The sequence below is a fragment of the Pteropus alecto genome, unplaced genomic scaffold (genome assembly GCF_000325575.1).
Source record: "Pteropus alecto unplaced genomic scaffold, ASM32557v1 scaffold110, whole genome shotgun sequence".
NCBI classification, from domain to species: domain Eukaryota; kingdom Metazoa; phylum Chordata; class Mammalia; order Chiroptera; family Pteropodidae; genus Pteropus; species Pteropus alecto.
The window spans coordinates 4,167,706-4,185,490 of NW_006431920.1; the positions used below are offsets into that span (position 1 = coordinate 4,167,706).

Below are 17,785 nucleotides of genomic sequence, written 5' to 3' on the forward strand. Positions count from 1 at the left end.
AAAATTTCCTAATCAATTACTTTAGGGAAAGCGGCTAGGACGTTATAAAAATGAAATTTGAAACTGCTGCCATGCACACAAAAAAATAAAGCCTTTTAAGGATGAAAATCAGATGTATAAGGCAAATTAGATTAATTCAAATTTACTGAAAAAGATGCAACCCCCCGAAAATCACAAATACAAATTAAAACCTCTCTTGCTGAATGTATATCTGATTGAGATGCAATGAATACCAAATGTAGCATATGTACTGATAAATCCTTAATGTATACATTCATTCTGAGGAACTGAAAGTTTCGCATTGTTAATTTGTATTTAATATCATATTTACATGTATATTTTTAAAAAGCACGACATGCTGCCTTTAAGGAGATACGGATGCATTGAGTAACCTTCTAAAATAGAGAAGGATCCATGCTCTAGGGAGATGCACTAGGATGTTGCCCCCAAATACAAAATGCTGATAAAAATGTAAAAGAGCATGATTAGCCCAGTGCAATGAGCTTTGAAGCCACTATCTCTCAAGCCTATAATACTAGCTCAACTGAATAAAATGTCACTGACCTTCCTATTGGTGTGTCACTGCTTTTTCTTTTACTCATTTTTAATACAGTAAATACACGTCTATAATAGCTATTAAAATACTGCTACCCTGTAGTTCAGTTTAGTTTACACAACAATTCCCCTACAGATCTGAACTTTTTTGGAGGTGTACATAACAACACGGACACTGCTTTCCAGCTGTAAAAAAGAAAGAATAAAAATCAGTATTTCAACAATTCATTTTATAAGAAAACTATGAATAAAAGTAAATGTCTACTTAAGATTATTTCTGGATTTAAAGCAAGGCTTGGGGCTTGGTCTGAGAAACTATTTTTCAAATGTCTCCTAAAAAAGAGTTATTCTATATCTCAAAATTCGTAAAGATAAATTTAAGCACAGCCACTGTTTTATGATTTTGCCGACAAATGAAAGCTAATCAAATGTATACACGAATGTGAAGTCAGATTAGAAAAAAAAAATTTGCCATAAAATTCCTCTACTCATTATATTCTGAAGGGGAAAAAAATCCTCTTCTTTTTTTGACTCAGTACAAATGAAGAAATGAAGAGAATGTAAAGGGCAAAAGTAAATGCATCTGAGGTAGCCTAAAAAATTGATGTAATAGTAGTAGTCTTTTCTTTAAAAAGAAATAACTTCAAAAATCAAACCATACTAAATTTTCAGCAAAAGATATCAAGGGCAATAAAAAATTAAGGACGGTATAATTTTAAGTCATAGCTGGGATATTTCTCAAACTCCATGTCACAGAGATGAATTACAGGTTGAATTCCAGAGTTCTTAGAGATTGCTGAGGGACACTGGTTGATTAAAAGTGCTAACTTGCTTCTTTTATCTGTCACTAAAATGTGTGAATTTCAAGGATTTGACATGCAGGTGGTTTAAAGACTAAGAAAACAGAGCCAAAAGAGAAATTTTTTACTCACAAACGTGTACCAACTACTACTTGCTATTGGGCACTAATCTGCTTCTGTGCGTCATAGTAAATCCTTTAACTTGCTTCAATGTGCACGTGCTGGATTTAGAGCCACTTTTGTCCCTGGAGGAGAAAAACAGGAGCTAATTGAGAAACTAGATGATATCATATTAGAAATTCATTGCTGGAAATCCTCCAAATGATAAAAGTCATTGAAGATACACAATCTTACATTTAAAAAGCTCAATAAAATAAAGAAAAAAATTAATAAGCTTACCACCCTGTTTAGTCTCACAGACAGGGCCTTACAACCATTCATTTCTTAATGCAAGGTAAAAAACTCATCATTTCTGATCTGAACTTAGAAAAATGTAGCAAATGAAAAATAGATAAGTTCAAGAGAATCTTAACACTTATGTATATATATACAAGTATACATAGATATATCCACAAATATATTAAAAAGAAACGAATGCATTGGCTAAATTTTCAGTTAGCTAGTTCATTCAGTATTTAATTTCATTCACAATTTCACGCAGTTTTTAATTTAAACTAGTAATATGTGCACACGGTACAAAGTACACAAGAACATACAGAGATAATAAAGTGTCCCATCATATCCTATCCTCTAACCACTCAGGGCCCCACAGGCAACCTCCACTATCAATTTTTGTACATCATTCTAGATGAGACTCTTCCTACACATCTGTGTATCTGAAGCACAGTAAAAGCTTATATTTAGAAATAACGCTGAAAAGAGATAGCTCAAGAGGATTATTATCTTGGAATATAACAAATTGAAATTTTATAATAATAAATGAGGGGAGCAAATTGCTAAAACTTTATCTCCCTGAAATGTGTGATTCTCCACACTCCATTTACTGAATTTCATTCAGTCTTATTAACCTTCCACTAGTACGGCCCACGGGTCTCAACATTTTATCCTATAGCAACATCTTATCTTATGAGACTCTCTAAGGTTTGTAAAGCATCACAGACGTAGATCACAAAGGTGGCCAGTGAAAAGACCATTTCTGAACAAAGCCAAATACTACTATAGCCAATCTGAGCTACTTAAATTTAAAAAGTAAATGGAGCTTTCTACTAAGATTTAACACTGAATTGTCTCAATTGCTAGGTTTCTGCATAAGCAAAATAGTTCGAAATCTATATTTTTTTCCTTCCTCATTAGACCAAGGCATTTTTTGGTAATCTCTTTTGGCAATAAAAATAAACTTCCCATTTGGAATTAAGATATTAATTCCAGAAGTTTTGTCACAATCTACTAGGTAACCAGTACTGATTCTGTTATATAACTAAGGAGATAAAACCCATCTTAAAATCACAGGTGAATGGAAATCTCTACTTTCTAAGCCCAGTGGTTCCCAAATATCATTAACTTACCAACTTCATGGTCTTTCCTATATTCGCACAGTACTTTTACTCTCAGCTACACTTAATCTTTTCTTTAATTCAACTTTTAAAAAATCTTAAATAAATGTATTTTAAAAGGACATTTTATACTACTACCTTAAATCACAGGCTAAATACACATTAACAAAAACTATTACAAAAAACCTCTATCCATACACCACCTAGAGTCAAGTCACATCCCACTCATGGAATGTGTCCCAATGTGGGGACAGAATGTTTCAAGCCTGACTTTCTCGTTTTCTATATTAGAACACTGGGACCCAGAGAAAAAGCCTAGTAAGTCACAGAAACAACTTGGATCAAATTGATTGTGGTTACAAAGATTTTTAGTAAGTCTCAAATTACAAACAAAAATGTCTGGTTCTTTAGCACCTATTATTATGTGTACCAAGTTCAAGGTTTTTCTCTAGGTCGCCCTGTTTCAGTTCTCTTTATAAGCAAGTAAAAGAATGTGTGTAATAGAAAATCAGGGTACGTAGAGATCCAGGAATAACTGTAGTTTTTCTAAAGAAAAGATACTGAAAACTTGGAAAAACATCAACTATCAAATTTCAAAATAAAGTTATGAATCCAAAAGAAAACAAAGTTTGAACAGCAGAAGGAAGGAGAGTAACAGCTAAACTTTGTCATCCTAAGATGAGGCGGCCCTATCAGACAGGAAGGGACAGAACACACAATGTCCTTTTGGAAAGACTAGCAAAACCGATTCACAAGGCTTTGAAACCAAAAGACCACTGGTCTTCATATAATTTAATTACGTGGGAAAAGACCACTGAGTACAACTAAATCGTTCTAATTTTTCCAAATCCATTTTCCTAAGGGTTTTTCCTTTGTGATCTCATTAGCTAACGAAATTGACACAGAAACAAATGTTTTTCATCTAGGAAGAGAAAACATTCAAGGTCCCTCAGTTAAAGTCTAAAGTCTCTCAGTGGATGGGAGGCCTGGTTGTAACTGTTTCTGTATCTGGGAACAAGGAACAAGGGCCTCAGGCTTTTCCGATCTGCAATTAAAAGCCGCCTCCGCTGTTGAAAGGGTTCTCCCTGGAGAGAATGCCACTTGCTCTAATATTGTAGGACGCAGCTGGGTGCTTTCCTCTATTTTAGAATGAGGATTCGTGCAGCAGACCAAGGTCGGGGGCTCGGCGGACCGGGAACTCGAGCTCTCCTCCTGCATCCAGGCCCTGGCAGGAAATCCACGGAGCATCTCCCGGCATCCGCACCTGCGAGCAAGGACGCTCGCGGGCTGGGCCGACCTAGGCCTCCCGCGGATGCCCAGGCTGCCAACTGGCCTTTCTTTTCGAACATGTACTTTCCACAAAGTAAAAAATACAAACAAAAAGCTACTTTTAAAGACGGCAGATGCCTGGTTCAAGGTCATACTTAACAGACGCCAAGGCCTGGGCAGCGAGAGAAGGGGGAAGACGACCAGCAAAGCGCCGCATTCAAGCTCAGGGCTCCCCTAGTGGTTCCCAACCCCCAAACCACTTTCTAGAAGAAAAAGTCCAAATTTATCGACAATAAGGGACAGGGCGGCGAGGCTAGCCCGCAGACGTCTGCAGGACAGGACGCTGCTCTCCCTTGCAGCTCCTCCCCAGGGACTGAGGGACTGAGGAAGGGCCGCAAGGCCCTGGGGAGGGGCTTGGGGAAGAAGGCCAGGGTTGAGGACGAGAAGCCCGGGGGTCGGGACCCTGGCCAGGGAGACACCACGGACGCCCCAGGGCCGCCGCAGGTCCCTCGGTTGGCCAGAGGCTCACATCGCGGGGCCGGGCCGCCGGTCCCGGGTCGGGAAGACGCCAGCACTCACCTCTGGGCCCGCTGGAGGGTCTCCAGCGAGGGCCGCCGCCCGCCGGCTCCCGGGGCGCTGGGGCGGGCGCTCTCGGAGGCCGTTGGCCGAGCGCACGGAGGCGCCCGGGCAAAACACCGGCCGGAGCGGCCCGCAGCGGGCCGGGAGAGACGCGAGAACGGCCCGGGATGGCCGCTCCCAGGACCCGTAGCTGAGGCAGGTCGGCGGTCACGTGACGCGGGAGGGCGGAAGCGAGACTCACGCACGGGCTCGGGGGCTGCGCCGCGGCGGTCCCGGGACTCGTTGCTGTGCACGAACCGCAAGAAGCAGCGTTACACCGGACGTTTTGGGTCCGCACGTATACTTAGTAGAGCTCGGAATCTTTCAGCACAGCTTGTTTGCAAGTAAACCTTCGAAGCCAGTTAACATGGCTAGTTTTCCGGACTACCTGCATCAAAATCTCTGGTTTGAGGCCTAGGATCTGCTGATTTCATCAGCACTGCGGGTGATACTTAAACACGAACTTCGATGACTCTTTAAGCTCTCTAGCGCTCACATGTCCTCCTCTACAGTGACCCCTGCTCTGACTGGCGCCACTCATCCTCCAGGTCGAGAATTCTGGAAGTTAGGTTGCACTGCAGTTAGCAGTCTTGTTAAGCTCCCGAAAGCTCTCCCTGGATCTAACCATCTCTCCATGGATCTCACCATCTGACTGCTAACTTTCTGGGGTGGTGGAGGGGGTGGGGGGATGAGTATCTTGTCCACCATCCATCATTGGGACGGAATGCTTTGTATGACCTTATTTTAACAACTGAACAAAACATATTAGGAGAGTCTGTTCTTCCCTAGACTCTCAAAATACTCCAGAGATGTTACCATTCACAATATTTTGTGAGGCCCACTGAGAATGGCATTTCGGGGTCCGTTCTTAATAGTGGCATATTGTTATTTAAGAATAGATGTATTTTAGGACTGATCAGTCATTCCAAACCAAGCTTTTGGGGAGAAGATAGGGACCTAACTAGGTAAGCCATCTATGGGCAAAACCTTTGGTAAGGAAGACCCCACTACTTCCACGAGTGCCCTTTCACCTCTAATTAGTTGCAATTTGGTTTTACTCCTGTCCCCTCCTCCAAGAAGAACAAACTTTTAAATAAAGATTGTGTGGACAACAAAAGGAGTTCTGTGGAAAGTAACCGCATGGGATGATCTGATCAGAAATTCTTAACTGGGTAGGTCATGGTGAGCAGTCACTACCCAGGCATATAACTTTTAGTAAAAGATTTTATCTTTGGCTTAAACGAGGTCTGTCCATTATTTCTGTGCATCTCGGTTAATATACTTTTGAAATAAGCCATTACCACTCTCAAGAAAACATATAATCTTGGTAACTATCCTATAATCCAATCCCCACTTTTTCTCATCTCAGTGTAATCTTCCTTATGTTCACTGCTTAATTTCAAATGATTAAAAGAAAACTGTAAACTGTTGCTGTCTGGAGCATTTGAGATCTTGCTCCCCGGCATATGTTGTCAGTTTGGCTCAGATAAACTCATAAAAATTCTCTACAGATTTGGACATTTCTTACATTGACTATTGTAATCCAGTTATTAATCCAAAGTCTTTTTCCTTCATCCTGATCACCCTTAAGCTTCCAGAATCATTTGATTTTGTTAAATGAAACAGTGTGGTACATGAAAGCACTGAACGCTTGTGATAGGTGTTTAAAAAAAAAAAGCTTTTTTCCTCCCATACCTGGAAACTGCTCCCTTGTATTTTGTGATAAAGCTGCATACTGGGTCTTCTATTCCATCATTAATGCGGCCATTGCTGTTTATGATTCAACGAATCACTATCTTTTCACCCCACAGTTGCCTTAGATCTTTTGTGAGAAAAGATGGCATAGAAACCTAGATAAATTACATCAGTTTAGTCTCATCCTGTCACGGTAGTTCTAGCCAGTTCTTCCTAAGTGTCCCATTGGAGCTTTGGTCCCAACAGGGTTTCAAACTCAAATTTTCTCCTTCAACCCAGTCCAGACACCTTCTCCTAAATTTCCTTTTTCAGTTAATGGAAAGATTATTTTTTTCAAGTCGCCAAGGTTCAAAATTCCAAAGTCATCTTTTACTGTCTTCCAAGTCCCCTGTCCTTTAAAGTGCCCCACCTCAATGTCTGTCTACTTTCTCTGTATTTTTTGTTCCCACTGCTAGACTGTTACACATCATCTGGGTTGTTAACCCTTTTAACTGGCCTCGCTATCTCTAATCTTTTTCTTTCTCTAATTCTTCCTAGACATTGGACCCACAAGGAATCTATTTTTACAAATTGTGATACCCCAAATTTGAAGCCCCACATTTAGAAAGAACTGATGGTCTTACAAATCCTAAAGTCCATAACAGCAATTCAATAAATGAAAAAAACAAACAACCCCCCCCCCCGCCCGAAAACCTTAAAACTATGAAAGAGCCTAGCAAGAGCAGGATATAAAATACTGGATCTTTCAGGGTACTGTTTATATGATCATTCTACTTTTTTGCTCAAAATCTTCAATGGATCTCTGGTAGCAACCAATGAAATTCAAGTTTAACCTGGTGTTCTACACCCTACCTAAAATGGCCCTTACCTCCTACTGTGCTACTCCCGAAAACCTTAAAACTATGAAAGAGCCTAGCAAGAGCAGGATATAAAATACTGGATCTTTCAGGGTACTGTTTATATGATCATTCTACTTTTTTGCTCAAAATCTTCAATGGATCTCTGGTAGCAACCAATGAAATTCAAGTTTAACCTGGTGTTCTACACCCTACCTAAAATGGCCCTTACCTCCTACTGTGCTACTGTTTACATGTGTGGTATATGAGATACATATGTATATATTCTTGAACATTAATTTTTCTCTGAGATTGCTTTTCTAACAGTGCTATTCCTGCCACCTAGCATGTCATTCTGCCTCTGACCACCTTCTTTGTGAAATCCTAACTACCTTAATAGACTAAAGTGCCCCATGTTTTATGAATTATTTCCCGAGGCCTCCAATGTTTGAATCACTATCTTTCACCTCTTATAGTACTTATCACATTCTATCCAATATTCTAATTATCTTCGTATTTGGCTTATTTTCCCCTACCAGGTTATAAGTTCTGTGTTTGAGACCACGGTCTATATCTCACCTGGATATGTACCATGGAGGTAAACATATTTAGCATGTTGTAGATCTTGTAGACTTATTTCCTTGTTTGGCTGATAAATTTTGGAATTGAAGGTAATTCTAAAGCAATAGTTCCAAAAGGTTTTTGAGCAATGTCAGCAATTTTTAGAAACACCATAGAGTTTACAAAAACCAAGAGAGGGTCATATTTATCTGAAGGTTTAAATTTAGCCTGGTCATTCAAAATCACTTTTTCCTCTGTGTTTGGTTGTCTCTTAGTTTCCAGTAGGCAGAGCTGGGATTGGGATGAGGTGGCGAATTAGGTACTCTTCATGTTCTGCATTTGCCCTGTCACTAGGTTGCTAAGAATCCATTAGAGACTGATCAAGATTTTACTTTCCAAACAGGCTTCTAAGTAGAGAGAATGAGCTCAGATACAGCATTCCTTCTACTTGATAGCAGTAAAAATAAGTTCATCAGAATGTATTAGTACATTTTTTGACTCAAAATGTTTTCAAACTAGATTTTTGGTCAAATTATGAGAATAGTTCTAAAATATTGGGGCAACAATTTTGTTGGTCTTAGAATTATTACCTAGGATCACCGTTCATTCTGTTTCTTCCTTTGATTATATCTTTATTGCCATTCAACGTAGCCTGTAAGTTCCTTAATTACGAGATTTCATATTCAAAATATTCTTTACCAATTCTCTACATTTGAAATTTTATGAATATTTTTTCTTAAATGAGGAGTATTTATATTATAAATGGGAAACATTTAATTGAAATACATAACCCATAATTTCTGTAATCTATATGTTTTCTTATCGATTTGTAAAAACTCCTTCAAGACCTCAGTAGAAAGTGAGCAAAAATGTGATTAGGCTCTTCACCGGAAAACAAAAATAAGCCCTAATAAAAAATACTAATTAAAAAAAAATTAAAAGTGACAATGGTCAGCCTCACTGATAATGAGCAAAATGTAAATTAAAACGAGATAGGCAAAACTGTAAAAGAACAGCAATATCTAGCACTGGGAAAAGCATAAAGAGATGGGGATTTTCATTCCATCACTGATGTGGCTGGAAATTCTAACAGCCTTCCTGGAGAGCATTTTGTGAGTCCTAAAATTGTGAGTCCTTTGATTCTACAGTTTCCCTTTCAGAGATTTATCTTGAGGAAATAATTGAAGAGATGTGAAATATGCATAATATGTCCTTAATAAAACTAAATTAAGTGTCCATCAATTGGGGATTCATTGACTTATGTAGTAAATCCATGCAAATAATGATTACCTCTTATCTTCTGATATGAAAATAAGTCCACAGTATGTTAAACTTAAAAAAAAAAATTGGTTACAAAATTGTGTTTTTATTGCATTTTTGTTTAAAAATATTTACAGGAAAAATTCAGAAGTATATATTATGTATATAATAAAGATATATACTTAATTATCTTGGGTGAGTGTGGAAGGTTAGAGCATGACAATTTTTATATTCTTCATAACTTCCGTATTGTCTTTTTTTACAGCAGCGGTCCCCAACTTTTTGGCACCAGGGACCAGGGCTCTTATAAGAATCTAATGCCTGATGATCTGAGGTGGAGCTGAGGTGGTGATGCCATCACTGGGGAGTGGCCACAAATACAGGTGGGGAGCTTTGCTGGCTCACCAGCCTCTCACCTCCTGAGTGGCCCAGTTCCTAACAGGCTGTGGACTGGTCCCAGTCTGCGGCCCAGGGGTTGGGAACCCCTGTTTTATAGTGAACATATATTTTTGCGATTCAAAAAAATTAAATTTATTTCCTTTTTGAAAAAAATAAGACCAGCTATAATTTTTTCAATTTTATTATTAGACAATACAATAAAATATTTTAGCTATAATTACAGAAATATTAGTACATTACAATATTGTAATTTTGTCAAGATATAAAATATTCAATATATTTTAAATATATTTCATTTGGTTATAGAGTAAATATTAAATTAAGTTTAGTACCAGTAAGTTACATTTGATGCATAGAAAAATCTTTGTAAGTTAAATTAGCAATAAAATTCAAATTCGGCATTATTGTAATACTTTTATAAATAAGTTACTTAATAACATTCATCTTGCAAAAAGACCTCTGAGCACACTGAAATCTTAGCACACTGTGAAATTCCAAAGGTGAAGCCCCAAATTTAAAGGAAACAAGTTATTTACATTTTATCTATAAAGTTAAATCTTCATAACTTTACAAGCTACTCATAGATATCTGGAAAGCAATGTACATGAGCTATGTTTTAATGCTCAGTCTTAGAAGTATGATTGAGCAACTATTAATATGGCTTCATTGGTATTTAAAGTTTTGTCGTCACTTGTCTTCCTCAGAAGTTAAACACTTATGAGAGGGCGCAAGGAAATGGAGGCTTGGGGACAAGCCAAGGTCAGTCATTTGGCATTAGCACCAATCTAGGATTTTTTCTTATTAGTAAAATTAGATAACCTTAAGTTCATATGCAATTTTTGGAATTAAAAGAGAGGCACACATGGAACAATGGGAGCCAGCTGCACCTGCCAATAGAATTGTTTTTTGGGTGTCTGCCTTGAGCAGTTTTTCTTAGACTTCACAGTGCCTTGGAAATCACCTGGAGGGCTTGTGAAAACAAAGACGTCTGGCCCCTGCCCCAGAGTTTCTGATTTCCTGGTTCTGGGGTTGGCCCTAGAATTTGCATTTGTGACAAGTTCTCAGATACTGCTGATGCGACCACACTTTGAGAACTGGTCTACGGAGGGTTTGTGGAGACCTGTTAGCCCTATATACCATTATAGTACAATTGGGACAGTAGGATATTTAAGAGCAAAAAGTCTTAATATTAGGTGAGTCTAAGTAAATAATCTAAGTGAAACGTGCTTCTTAGTTTAAGTGTACAAATGGCTTGATGACAGACACATGAGCAGTGGGGGATATGGACTGGTCACAGTCTGTGCTGTCCTGCAGGGCCATATCTTCACTTACAAAGCAACCGAGATTGAAGCAGTAAAACCTGAATTTAAATATCAGCACCACCAGCTCCACTTAGGTGGATCAAGAAGCAGCACCAAAGCCTTGTCTTGGGATGCCTGACTGCTTCGACTGGTCACACAGTGCGACCATCAAGTCTAAATGGTTTTTAATGGTTTTTAATTTTTAATTTTGCAGATCTCTGTTTTATTAACATGGTCCAGATCTTGGCTTCCACGATGCTAGGAGAAGCTAGCCTAGGAGAAGCTAGAAGTCCTGGGCTCTCCCTTAGCATAGATCTTATTTTTAAAGCTCTATTGAGACCTGCTGAATTATGATGATGAAATGTAAGGACAAAGATAAAGGAAAAAAAGGGCAGGGAGGGAGAAATGACTTAGATATGCGGAATTCCTAACAGAAACAGAAAGTTACCTTTTCTGGGATATTAGATCAGGAACATTTCTTTTTCCTCTTAGTATCTGTAATTTAGCCTGTGATATGGCTTGGCACTGAATAAAGTGCTGGTTAAGTTGAATTAAGTAACCTTGGGAGTGTATCAACACACTGAAAAGCAAGTTTTTAGACACAGCTGCCAAGTGGTACAATTTGTACATTAAGATTTTTACACAATAGACTTTCTCAATATGGTTTGAAAGAATAGGTGACATAGAAAACATTTTTACAAAAAAAAAAAAAAAAGAATTAGAGAAATACCAAGGGAATAAATCTCTAAATACTAAAGTTAAATGGAATATTTAGAGCAAAGGAAAAATATTCTGAGCATGATTAGCCAACAGATGCCTTACGTTTTTATCAGGGATTACTGAACTACTCAATTATGCACCAATGTTTATAAGAATGCGGATAAAATACATAGCTAATAAGTCGTTCTCTTGTAATTTGTGTGGGCGTGCTGGTAAAAGAAAATCTAAAATTAGGCACATTTCAGAGTATATGTGCAAAAATATTCCATTCAAATTAATTCACAAAGTGTAAAATTGTACCTACTTTGAATACATGCAGACTATATTGCTGCAGTGAAATGAATTCAGTGAACAAATAAAAACACCGAAAAAAACAAAACAAAACCAGGCCATACAGTGCGTCCAAGGCTATTGTGATTCCTCTCAGGGAATCCCTTTTCGGCCTTAGTCTTGGGTATGTTTGAAAGAGCCCCAGGCAATCCATGAACCTCAGTTCGGTTCTGGTTCCCTCAGGCCTTAGGTTAATCAACAGACCTGAAAGTCCAGTTCTATCAGTGATGGTTAGTACACTTAACCCATCTTCTCTGCTTAGGATCTAAAGCGTCAGGAAGAGGGAGGTGGGGCAATCTAAAACTGATTTAGCCTCCCTGACTCTCAAAGACTGGAATAGCAGGGGGCAAATCTTGGGAATTTAGTGGATCAAATAGCTTTTATAGCATCATTCTTTATATAGTCACCATTTAGATAGTGCATTGGCTATCAATTTCAGACCAGGATCACAGAACTAGCTTAAATGTTTTGTTGTATGGGAAAACAAATAGAAATTTTGTACTAAGCCGTTCTAGAACGATATTGCTTGGTTAGAGAAAAATACCTAAATAAATGCATGTTCTGCATCATTAGTTGGTTATTTAGGATAAAAAAATAACAGTTCTGCTGTTTCGATTTCTTCAATGTCTTCTCTTCATGCACACTTGACAGCGACTTATTATTTTTTCTAACTCCCCAGCTTTCACAGTTGATGGAATAGGTTTTCTGGAAAAAAAAAAAAAAATCTTATCAATTCGTAGATAAAAAGGGAATGCTTGCTGGATTTGAGTTTTGTTAATGCATATTGTAGCTCATCTAAACTTTATTATAGGAGGTGTATTTCTGAAAGGGCATATATATTGACACTTTATGATTTTAGTCTTACTTCAGTAGCACTAAGGAAACAGACCATGATGCGAACTTACAGATTATTTTTTTTGTAATGAAAGCTACCCCTACTCTTTAAATAGTTTGTCTTAAAAGTCTTCCAATACAGTAAATTAAGATTGGCAGTTCTTTTAGTGGTTTTACTCAGTAATTTACTATAGATTCATATATAAATAATAAATATAGCTAGTGATGACAAAAATCACATTTTTTTTGCCTTTATTGGTACAGTAGTACAAACCATAGCTACTTGTAGATTCTTGTAAACTGGAAGCGCCAATCTAAACAGGATTTTACTGGCATGAGAGATTTTTTAAAATGTGAGTATGTCAACACACAGATAATAAAAATCTAATAATAGGCAACCTTTTAATATTCTGCAATCATGTCATTAAATTAAACTTGACTTTGAATTGTTACCTGAACATTCTTTTTGGGTTTAACGAAGCCAACCAGAAACTGTAGGAATTTGAATAGTAGTTGCATGTTCCTCTTCCATGGCATTCGATAAATGGACTGGCTCGGAATTCTTCCAAGCAGGATCCAGGGGACGCCAATGCTTGCCCAGCACCCTCAGAACCTGCGCTCGTGAACTAGCACAACAGAAATATCTGAATAAGAATTCTGCTCATGGTGTTGAAATTTTCAATGCTCTTTTTTTTAAAAAAAAGAAAATAATAATAATAATAGAAGACAATAAGGAAAAAAAGCATGAATTAACCTTATGCTTCTTTACCCAGCTTTGATAACCCTGCAGTTACTTTCCAAACTGAGGTGTGGTCATCAAAAAGAAAGTTAAAGCTGTTTCTTCTGCCTGGAATACTCCTTTCCCTTAGGCATGACTGGTCCTTTCTTGTTGTTCAGGGATCTGCTTAAATATAACTTCCAAAAGGCTTTCTTTGACCTCATCCCTGTCACGGTCTCGCTCCTGATCTTGCTTAGGTCCTTCGTAGTACCACTCACCATCTGAACTCATTACTATTACTGCTATTGTGTCATCTTATTTATCGTCTGCCTTCTCCACTAGGATATAAGCTCCATGAGAGAAGGAACTGAGGTTCACTGCTTGTAGATATCCTTAGTGCTTAGAACATTCATGGCACATGGTAGGTGTTCAATAAATAATTGTTGAATTAATGATTTAATGAGTGACATCTGTGAGTAAAGAATAGGGAATGATGTATCATAAATGATGCTACATAGAATATGAATAACCACTAACCACATATGTGTAGCTACCAGACTCACATATGGGCAGTTCATAGATTTCTTCATTTAGCACTTACATCCAGGGAATTTTTCTTTAAAAGCCTCTTTCTCTTAGTTTCCATCTTCATGTGACTGTTAAAGGGGCGTAGCTTTACCATTCAATGGTTGTGAGACCTTGGGAAAATTACGCTATTTTTTTTTCTTCTTTTCATAAATCTGTAGATGATAGAAACTACTTTGCAAGGTTTTCATAGGATTATGATGGATATATGTAAAATATGTGCCACCTTAAAAATAGACACGCGAGTATCAGCGTGGTGCTACTATTTACCTAAATGTCTTCTTTAGAACTTGTGGGTAATCTCCTGAGAAGTCTGTTTTTTAAAATGCTCCATTATTTACCCAAAACCAACTTACTGCTTTTTAAAAAAGGGTATATTTTCAGATTTTCAAGGAAATGTGTGTGACATATTGCACATGTTGATGTCAAGTAAATCATTTCTGGGGGCAGACCAGATTCTACAAGCAGTCTTTACTACGAATCTGCTCTCCTTTTCTCCTTACCATGATGAAAGAAAAGCCTTTCCATAGAGAAATCCAGCCCTGGGGACATGAGGGGATGTCGGTGGTTTGGCTGTGAACGGCTATGGCCATCGCAGGACCTTCGCAGACAGTACATCTGTAACGTGAAACAATATGGTGATGTCACCACTTTCTGCAATGTGATATGCTGTTTATGGTTCCATTTCAAATGAAGTGATTCACCTGGTCCCATCACAAAACTAAGGGACTCAATTTTTACCTGCTAATATAAGGCTCCAGGGCCCTGCCAGTAATTGGAGCCATGTCCATTGGCATCAGAGCTGGTGTTGACAGCCAGTATGAATAATCATTTCGAGATGCAAAATTACATACATCATTGATGTTACAGAATAAGAATGGCATTGTGGTAAATCGCTGTAGGCAGCTTCCAAGAGTTCCTAATAAAACATCAGACTGGGTATCACTCTCAGTAAATTAAAATTATTTTGAGTATTGTTACTAATTAAAACATAATCTAAGGCAAACTGAAGGAAGACAACGCAAGAGTTATTTGCAAAATATGTTATGGAAGTTATAATAATGATAGAAATCAGAGATCCGATAGGCAAAGAAATCCTCCTCCCACCCCTGTGGTCCTTTATTATCAGTCTAGATGGCTTGAGGACTAGCAGAGGTTGGTTGGGAAAATGTCTTTGTTTCAAGGTATTTTCAGTTCTTCATATGCATACAATAGCTAATAACCAGATAAAGCTTTAGAGAAGATGTTACTTTTAAGATTAAAAAGCAGGCAGGTGATTTAAGTGAAAATTGTTTGTGTCAAACAGGACAAGCTATATTGTCATTCCATAGCAAGGCTTCTAGCTTTGGGTTCAGAATGGTGGAGTAGGAAGATCCTGAGCTTACCTCCTCACATTGACACCAAAACTACAAGTACATGTAGAACAGCTATCTCTGAGAACGACCTGAAGACTAGCAGAACAGAGTTTCTACAACTGAGGATATAAAGAAAACCATATTGAGATGGGTAGGAGGGGCAGAGACTAATCTAGTTAGGACCCACCCTACTCCTCAATTCCCCATGTGGTGGCCCACAAGAGGGAGGGATATCACAACCTTGGAGGTCCCTGCTGAAGAGCAAGGGCCAGAGCCCCAGCCTAGGGGACCTGCACCATGAAGAGGGGCCCCATAACATCCAGCTTTGAAAAACAGCGGGGCTTATATCTGGGAGAGCCAAAGGACTGTAAGAAACCAAGGTTGCACCCTGTCCGAGTCCCGGCATAGAGGCAGGGGAGAGGGGCCCCATAACATCCGGCTTTGAAAAACAACGGGGCTTATATATCTGGGAGAGCCAAAGGACTGTAAGAAACCCAGGTTGCACCCTGTCCGAGTCCCGGCATAGAGGCAGCAGTTTGAAAAGCACTTGGGTCATATGTGAAGGTGATACGTTAACTAATTTTAAGGCATGTGATGGAGGAGCAGGGATTTGTTGGAATATTCTCCAGGGACATAAGTGCTGGTGGGCACCATCATTTTCCCTTTCTTTACTTTCTTCCTACCTACCTGGTCCGACACTGGCAGGCACCATTTCTGACACCGTTCATTAACCTTGTTAACACTGTTCGCCCCACAGTGGCATTTCCCTGAGGACCCACCCTGGCTGGCATCCCTCCAAAGTGGCTCCTGTCTTGCTATATCTGGTGGGTGGCTTCAGCTGACACTGGTTCCCCCCAAATAGCTCCTGTCCCACTACCTGGCGGGCAGCCTCAGTCAGCACCAGTGCACAGCAGTCTGTCTGCAGCAGTTGAGTCTGGGCCTTGCAGCTAGCCACACACCAGTGTGCCAGCAGCAGATGCAGCCATACCCACCAGCCAGCTGCACCCGGGGGGCTGCCCTGCATACCAGTATACCCACAACAGTGTGGCCAGGTCTCACAATCAGCCAGGCCAGGGACCGGCCTCGCCTACCAGTGTGTCCATAGCATTTGTGGCCCAGCTATAACAGGAGGCCACATTAGTTCACACAAGGACACCTTCGGAGCGCCTGATCCAAAGGACACCTATATCAGGCCACTTTTTCAAGACCAGGAGACAGAGCTGATCTACCTAATACAGAGAACCAAACTGGCAAAATGAAGAAACAGTAGGATATGTTACAAATAAAAAAACAAAAACAAAAACAAAAACAAAAAAACAAGACGAAACTCCAGAAAAAGAACTAAATAAAACAGTGGTAAGCTGTGTACTAGATAAAGAGTTCAAAGTAGTAGTCATAAAGATGCTCATCAAACTCTGCAGAGAAGTAGATCAACTCAAAGAGAACTTCAACAGAGATAAATATATATATATATATATGTATGTGTGTGTGTGTGATTGTTAAAGTGTACAGCTGAAACTTATTGGATTTTGTTAACCACTATCAGAACTAAAGAATATAACAATTGAAATGAAAAATACACTAGAGGGAACCAACATCTGATCAGATGACACAGAAGAATGGATCAATGATCAGAAAGACAGGATAGTGGCAGTCACCAAATTGGAAGAGCAAAACAAAAAAAGAATTAAAAAGAATGAGGATAGCATAAGAGACCTTTGAGACAACATCAAGCATACTAACATTTGCATTATAGGGGTCCCAGAAGGAGAAGAGAGAAAGGACAGAAAATTTCTTTGAAGAAATAGTGGCTGAAAACTTCCCTAACCTGGTGAAGGAAACAGAAATCCAAGTCCAGGAAGTACATAGAGTCCCAAACAAGATGAATCCAAAGAGACCTACACGAAGACACATCATAATTAAAATGTCAGAAGTTAAAGAGAAAGAGAGAATCTTAAAAGCAGCAAGAGAAAAACAACTAATTATGTACAAGGGAACCCCCATAAGGTTATCAGCTTATTTTTCAGCAGAACTTTGCAGGCCAGAAAGGAGTGGCGTGATATATTCAATGTGATGAAAGGTAAAACTCTACAACCATGAATACTCTACCCAGCAAGGTTATCATTCAAAATTGAAGGAGAGATAGAGTTTCCCAGACAAGCAAAAGCTGAGTTCATCACCACTAAACTGGCATTACAAGAAATGTTACAGGGAATTCTTTAAGCAGAAAAGAAAAGGCCAAAACTAGAAATGAGAAAATAATATAAAAGAAAAAAAAAATCTCACTAGTAAAGGCAAACATATAGTAAAGGTAGTAGACCAATCACTTATAAAGCCAGTATGAAAATAAAATGGCAATAAGTACATACATATCAATAATTACTTTAAATGTAAATGGATTAAGTGTTCCATTCAAAAGACATAGAGAGGCTGAA

General features: G+C 38.7%; 2 protein-coding genes across 15 annotated transcripts in view; both read right to left on the reverse strand.

The window, feature by feature from the left end:
- The window catches only part of MFF (mitochondrial fission factor), a 28,478-nt gene extending 23,518 nt beyond the window's left edge, over positions 1-4,960 (reverse strand). For 3 of the 14 annotated variants that reach the window (XM_006906657.3, XM_006906656.3, XM_025043262.1), the window contains exons 1-2: positions 4,718-4,960; positions 1,488-1,600 (exon numbers count right to left, since the gene is read on the reverse strand). Coding sequence is in view for 8 of the 14 variants with exons in the window: in XM_025043255.1 (XP_024899023.1) it covers positions 565-602 (38 nt within the window). In the remaining 6 variants the exon portion in view is untranslated. Of the gene's footprint in view, positions 1-564; positions 742-1,487; positions 1,601-4,717 lie in introns of all 14 variants that reach the window. The other 11 variants (XM_025043256.1, XM_025043258.1, XM_025043257.1 and 8 more) reach the window with 9 other exon arrangements.
- A 7,330-nt stretch (positions 4,961-12,290) lies between these two features.
- Positions 12,291-17,785, reverse strand: part of COL4A3 (collagen type IV alpha 3 chain) — an 82,805-nt gene continuing 77,310 nt past the window's right edge. Inside the window, 4 exon segments of the mRNA XM_015585385.1 lie at positions 12,291-12,563; positions 13,146-13,318; positions 14,499-14,613; positions 14,737-14,914. Of these exon segments, the coding sequence (XP_015440871.1) occupies positions 12,479-12,563; positions 13,146-13,318; positions 14,499-14,613; positions 14,737-14,914 (551 nt within the window). The 3' untranslated portion in view covers positions 12,291-12,478.